Below are 7,064 nucleotides of genomic sequence, written 5' to 3' on the forward strand. Positions count from 1 at the left end.
TGTGCTTCTCGTGTATTTCTCTTGTGGTTTCACATGTGTTTCTCGTGTGTTTCTCATGTGTTTCTCTTGTGTTTCTCGTTTCTCATGTGTTTCTCTTGTGTTTCTCTTGAATTTATTGTGCTGCTCGTGTATTTCTCTTGTGTTTGTCTTGTGTTTCTTGTGTGTTTCTCATGTTTTTCTTGTGTTTCTTGTGTATTTCTCATGTGTTTCTCTTGTGGTTCTCGTGTGTTTCTCCTGTATGTCTTGTGGTTCTCGTGTGTTTCTCTTGTATTTCTCTTGTGTTTCTCATGTGTTTCTCTTGTGTTTCTCGTGTGTTTCTCTTGTGTTTCGCTTTAATTTCTTGTGCTGCTCGTGTATTTCTCTTGTGTTTGTCTTGTGTTTCTCGTGTGTTTCTCATGTTTTTCTTGTGTTTCTTGTGTATTTCTCATGTGTTTCTCTTGTGGTTCTCGTGTGTTTCTCTTGTGTTTCTCGTGTGTTTCTCCTGAATTTCTTGTACTTCTCTTGTGTTTGTCTTGTGCTTCTCGTGTGTTTCTCATGTTTCTCTTGTGTTTCTCTTGTGTTTCTCTTGTGGTTCTCATGTGTTTCTCGTGTTTCTCATGTGTTTCTCTTGTGTTTCTCTTGTGTTTCTCTTGTGTTTCGCTTTAATTTCTTGTGCTGCTCGTGTATTTCTCTTGTGTTTGTCTTGTGTTTCTCGTGTGTTTCTCATGTTTTTCTTGTGTTTCTTGTGTATTTCTCATGTGTTTCTCTTGTGGTTCTCGTGTGTTTCTCTTGTGTTTCTCGTGTGTTTCTCATGTGTTTCTCTTGTGTTTCTCTTGTGGTTCTCGTGCTTCTTGTGTATTTCTCTTGTGGTTCTTGTTTGTTTCTCATGTGTTTCTCTTGTGGTTCTCGTGTGTTTCTCATGTGCTTCTCGTGTATTTCTCTTGTGTTTCTCTTGTGTTTCTCTTGTGTTTCTCTTGAATTTCTTGTGATTCTCGTGTATTTCTCTTGTGTTTGTCTTGTGTTTCTCGTGTGTTTCTCATATTTTTCTTGTGTTTCTTGTGTATTTCTCATGTGTTTCTCTTGTGGTTCTCGTGTATTTCTCTTGTGTTTCTCGTGTGTTTCTCATGTGTTTCTCTTGTGTTTCTCATGTATTTCTCTTGTGTTTTTCTTGTGTTTCTCATGTATTTCTCTTGTGGTTCTCGTGTGTTTCTCTTGTGGTTCTTGTGTGTTTCTCGTGTATATCTCTTGTGGTCCTTGTGTGTTTCTCTTGTGGTTCTCGTGTGTTTCTCGTGCTTCTCGTGTATTTCTCTTGTGGTTCTCCTGTGTTTCTCTTGTGGTTCTCGTGTGTTTCTCGTGTGCTTCTCCGTGTGTTTCTCCTGAATTTCTTGTGCTTCTCATGTATTTCTCTTGTGGTTCTCGTGTGTTTCTCCTGTATGTCTTGTGGTTCTCGTGTGTTTCATATGTGTTTCTCGTGTGTTTCTCATGTGTTTCTCTTGTGTTTCTCGTGTGTTTCTCGTGTGTTTCTCGTGTGTTTCTCGTGTGTTTCTCGTGTGTTTCTCGTGTGTTTCTCGTGTGTTTCTCGTGTGTTTCTCGTGTGTTTCTCGTGTGTTTCTCGTGTGTTTCTCGTGTGTTTCTCGTGTGTTTCTCGTGTGTTTCTCGTGTGTTTCTCGTGTGTTTCTCGTGTGTTTCTCGTGTGTTTCTCGTGTGTTTCTCGTGTGTTTCTCGTGTGTTTCTCGTGTGTTTCTCGTGTGTTTCTCGTGTGTTTCTCGTGTGTTTCTCGTGTGTTTCTCGTGTGTTTCTCGTGTGTTTCTCGTGTGTTTCTCGTGTGTTTCTCGTGTGTTTCTCGTGTGTTTCTCGTGTGTTTCTCGTGTGTTTCTCGTGTGTTTCTCGTGTGTTTCTCGTGTGTTTCTCGTGTGTTTCTCGTGTGTTTCTCGTGTGTTTCTCGTGTGTTTCTCGTGTGTTTCTCGTGTGTTTCTCGTGTGTTTCTCGTGTGTTTCTCGTGTGTTTCTCGTGTGTTTCTCGTGTGTTTCTCGTGTGTTTCTCGTGTGTTTCTCGTGTGTTTCTCGTGTGTTTCTCGTGTGTTTCTCGTGTGTTTCTCGTGTGTTTCTCGTGTGTTTCTCGTGTGTTTCTCGTGTGTTTCTCGTGTGTTTCTCGTGTGTTTCTCGTGTGTTTCTCGTGTGTTTCTCGTGTGTTTCTCGTGTGTTTCTCGTGTGTTTCTCGTGTGTTTCTCGTGTGTTTCTCGTGTGTTTCTCGTGTGTTTCTCGTGTGTTTCTCGTGTGTTTCTCGTGTGTTTCTCGTGTGTTTCTCGTGTGTTTCTCGTGTGTTTCTCGTGTGTTTCTCGTGTGTTTCTCGTGTGTTTCTCGTGTGTTTCTCGTGTGTTTCTCGTGTGTTTCTCGTGTGTTTCTCGTGTGTTTCTCGTGTGTTTCTCGTGTGTTTCTCGTGTGTTTCTCGTGTGTTTCTCGTGTGTTTCTCGTGTGTTTCTCGTGTGTTTCTCGTGTGTTTCTCGTGTGTTTCTCGTGTGTTTCTCGTGTGTTTCTCGTGTGTTTCTCGTGTGTTTCTCGTGTGTTTCTCGTGTGTTTCTCGTGTGTTTCTCGTGTGTTTCTCGTGTGTTTCTCGTGTGTTTCTCGTGTGTTTCTCGTGTGTTTCTCGTGTGTTTCTCGTGTGTTTCTCGTGTGTTTCTCGTGTGTTTCTCGTGTGTTTCTCGTGTGTTTCTCGTGTGTTTCTCGTGTGTTTCTCGTGTGTTTCTCGTGTGTTTCTCGTGTGTTTCTCGTGTGTTTCTCGTGTGTTTCTCGTGTGTTTCTCGTGTGTTTCTCGTGTGTTTCTCGTGTGTTTCTCGTGTGTTTCTCGTGTGTTTCTCGTGTGTTTCTCGTGTGTTTCTCGTGTGTTTCTCGTGTGTTTCTCGTGTGTTTCTCGTGTGTTTCTCGTGTGTTTCTCGTGTGTTTCTCGTGTGTTTCTCGTGTGTTTCTCGTGTGTTTCTCGTGTGTTTCTCGTGTGTTTCTCGTGTGTTTCTCGTGTGTTTCTCGTGTGTTTCTCGTGTGTTTCTCGTGTGTTTCTCGTGTGTTTCTCGTGTGTTTCTCGTGTGTTTCTCGTGTGTTTCTCGTGTGTTTCTCGTGTGTTTCTCGTGTGTTTCTCGTGTGTTTCTCGTGTGTTTCTCGTGTGTTTCTCGTGTGTTTCTCGTGTGTTTCTCGTGTGTTTCTCGTGTGTTTCTCGTGTGTTTCTCGTGTGTTTCTCGTGTGTTTCTCGTGTGTTTCTCGTGTGTTTCTCGTGTGTTTCTCGTGTGTTTCTCGTGTGTTTCTCGTGTGTTTCTCTTGTGGTTCTCGTGTGTTTCTCCTGAATTTCTTCTGCTTCCCGTGTATTTCTCTTGTCTTTCTCTTGTGCTTCTCGTGTGTTTCTCTTGTGTTTCTCTTGTGTTTCTCGTTTGTTTCTCTTGTGTTTCTCGTGTGGTTCTCATGTGTTTCTCATGTGTTTCTCCTGTATTTCTTGTGCTTCTATTGTGGTTCTCTGTCGTGGTTCTGCGGTCTTGTGTGTCACACAGACTCTTGCTGCTGTGCTTCATGTTCAGACTAAAGAAAGAGTAAAATAATCTGCCATTCTTTCTCTTGTGCTTCTCGTGTGTTTCTCTTGTGTTTCTCGTTTCTTTCTCTTGTGTTTCTCGTGTGGTTCTCGTGTGGTTCTCATGTGTTTCTCCTGTATTTCTTGTGCTTCTATTGTGGTTCTCTGTCATGGTTCTGCTGTCTTGTGTGTCACACAGACTCTTGCTGCTGTGCTTCATGTTCAGACTAAAGAAAGAGTAAAATAATCTGCCATTTTCTCAGTGTTCATCTGTGAATAGAAACTTTCCTTTATGCATACTGAACACACATACACACAGTAATGGATGTGTATGTGTACAGTAAGAGTTCTGATACACTGTGAAAGTGTGTGTTACATTATAATCAAACGAAGAGAGAGACATTAACTTTCAGCTGTGATTGAGAATGCGTGTGTGTTTGTGTGAAGGTTTGACTATACCTGTGAGGTCCAAATGCCCTCACTAATACAGTTAACCGTATTGAACAGCGACTGGTGAGCCGGTCCTCAGTAGTTTTAAAACAGGTGCTTGTGTTTGAATCTAGTGTTTTGCACAGGTTTCTGTGAGGGTTTATTTAGGGTTCGGAGGTCATTAAGAGGTTAAGACAGAAAATATCATTATCCATTAAAACAATGCATGTCTATGAGATGAGCTCACGAATGTGTGAGTGTGAGTGTGTTCAGATGCGCTGACAGACAAGCATCAGTGCCAAATTGTTTCCACTGGAAAGAATTTCAAGAATGAGACGGAACAGATATCAGTGACCCGGACAACCATTTAAAATACACACAGACACACACACACGCTCGCTCTCTCAAGCGCACACACACACACGCTGATGGTGATTTTCTCAGAAGTGCAGGAATCCGTGGAGCCTCCGGTGGGTCTGTCGTCAAGTGTGGAATCTCATGTTAGGATAATGATAGCCTGTCCGCTAATGCAAAAGCAGTTCATCTGATGTTCTGTAAGTTATTTCTCTACACATACTCAGCGCTGGGAGCATCACTTGATGTAAACGACACCTGTCCTGACCCCTAACCCCCAAGCTGGTGACCCGTGACATTCTGCCCACTGTAATTTTCCACACAATAACAGTGCGCTTACATTAGACAGATCTGGCATTGTTAATTGTCAGTATTGTAGTGCTGTATGAAACAGCGCTCACACAGAAGTCACTTTCAAACTGAGTGATCAACTGCTGAGAGTCACGTACTGAACACAGTATAAAACAGGTGACACTTATGTCGCTTAACAGAGAATCTATTCAGATCTGTGTTTCAATATGAAAAACTTTCAATGGCCAAATCAGAACAAATTTGACCGAAGGCCTGATTACTGAAACATTCAGTGGCATCGTTTGCATACATGCATCATTTGCACGAATACATTCAGCAGATGCTTTTATCCAAAGCCACATACTATTCACAGGAGATTTGTACAGTACTGTCAGAACACAATGTGAATGCTAGATGAGCACACAATCTAGAGCTGAAGAGATCGAAGCAGGAAGAACAGTTAAAGTCTTAATTTTGTGATCTTCAGCTCTCAGAAGTGAAACTGAGAGTCTGTCAGTGAATGAGTATGAGACGCAGAGCTCTTACTAACATCACATCAGCTGAGCTCATTCACTGCTGGGCTTTTGATTGAACAATGACCAAAATAACTAATCTGTGCTTCATGATTAGAGAAAACAGAAAGGTCTATGTTCCCTTTTGCCTAAAATTTAGGAAAACTTCAACACCCATAATGCACTGGGCTCAATCCGACTGTCCGTGAGCAGGGATGCAAAACCACGGCAGTGCTTTCTGTAATTTTCACAGAAGCCCTAGATCTGTCTGAAGTTCTCCTGCTGCACATGGGCAAACATTCAATTACTGATATTGTAACAATACAAAGCTGGTTGAAAAAGTCAATAAATTATAAATAATTCAAACTAAACGCGAGGCTCAAAGCAGCATTTCTGTTCTGTGGAGAGGAAGTGTGCTAGTTTCGAGGTGAGCCTGTGGAGGCAGGAAGGCAACGTGCGGTTAGCAAAACTAAATACAGTATACATGCACATTCACAACACACACACACACATACATAGATTCTCTGCAGGAAGTCACAATATGTTTAAAGTCTTTGTGTTGAGTGGCGAGTCGCATCGAGAAACAAACCAGGATAAAAACACACGGCCTGTTTCACGCTCACAAAGCAGCTCATAGATGTAAACAAACACTCCGAAAAATAGAGTATATTCACAGCAGAAGCACACACACAAACACACGTTTACAGTAATATTGTATAGACCTCTATTATTTTTATATACAGCTAGTTATAAATACTACAAACTAACCCTAACAGAAAACTGACTGCATTACTACACTTTTAAAAACACTTACTACATTTTTATACCGTGTTTACAAATACGGACGTCCCCAAAAGGAGGTTTTCTCAGTTTTAACATTTCTGGGTACAAATTATTTCTGAAAAATATGTTTAAGTAGGTACACACACACACACACGCGCACACACACGCGCACACTCTCTCTCTCTCCATGTGTGTATTTCCTCCAGGTTTTCTTCCCGTTTATAACACAGAGTCTGAAGAGAGTCTCGGGAAGCACTGGTTTGTAAAGCACTTTCAAATGGTTTATTTACAGCCTCTGTCAGTCAGAGAAGAAGCGGTGTACATACAAAATAAGAGCAAACTCCCTGAGTCTTTACAGATGAACAGTCAGGAAGTGATTCTGTGACGGACCCGCAACACAAACACGGACATCTACACATATATATATATACTGCATACAGACACACAAACACAGGATTCATAAGAACATGACACATGGTCAGTCCTGCTGTGGACAAATACAGCAATATCAGATGAAAGGAAGACGGCTGCGGTTTCTCCGACAGAATTCAGGACTGATGCAGACTGACACACTAAAGACATCTTACCGGTCATTCATCTACAGAATATTAACAGTAAAATCCACATACAAACACTAATGGCATCTGGTCAGGAAGATTGGTATTATTCAGAAAAGCATGTAAATAACAGGAATGAGTGCAGGACAGACCATCACCATCATCATTAGGAATAATCTTCTGACACACACACACACTGGTGGGAATGAAGTCCAGCTCATGGTCCGAGCGAACGGATGTCAGTGGATCAGTTGTTCTGTATGCGTTGGTGTGATCGTCTATTCTCTCTAATGCTGAGAGTTCTGCATCTGTTCGTTCTGCAGGTTTCCATCGCACTCTTCCTCCTCCTCCTCCTCCTCCTCTTCGCTCACCAGGAACTCCTCAGGAGGCCAGCGCAGCTCCCCGCTCTCCACCTCGCCCTCCGTCGGCTCCACCACGATAGACGGCAGACGGTCCTTCAGCTTACAGCAGCGCTCGAAGTCTGAGGGATCCGGAAAGATCTGAGCAGATAAACATCAAGAACATTCAGTCAGCTTACACACACACACACTCACTCACTCACACACACACACACACACACACACACACACACACTCACTCACTCACT

The 7,064-nt window shown here is 42.4% G+C and overlaps 1 protein-coding gene across 3 annotated transcripts in view; it reads right to left on the bottom strand.

Moving 5' to 3' along the window:
* Window positions 1-6,739: 6,739 nt before the first annotated feature.
* LOC107672345 (protein LBH-like) overlaps window positions 6,740-7,064 on the bottom strand; it is a 14,393-nt gene continuing 14,068 nt past the window's right edge. For all 3 annotated transcript variants that reach the window (XM_016465496.1, XM_016465494.1, XM_016465495.1), the window contains exon 3: window positions 6,740-6,957. In XM_016465496.1, the coding sequence (XP_016320982.1) occupies window positions 6,745-6,957 (213 nt within the window). In that variant the 3' untranslated portion in view covers window positions 6,740-6,744. The remainder of the gene's footprint in view (window positions 6,958-7,064) is intronic.

This window comes from Sinocyclocheilus anshuiensis, unplaced genomic scaffold (genome assembly GCF_001515605.1).
Source record: "Sinocyclocheilus anshuiensis isolate Anshui unplaced genomic scaffold, SAMN03320099.WGS_v1.1 scaffold92, whole genome shotgun sequence".
Lineage (NCBI taxonomy): Eukaryota > Metazoa > Chordata > Actinopteri > Cypriniformes > Cyprinidae > Sinocyclocheilus > Sinocyclocheilus anshuiensis.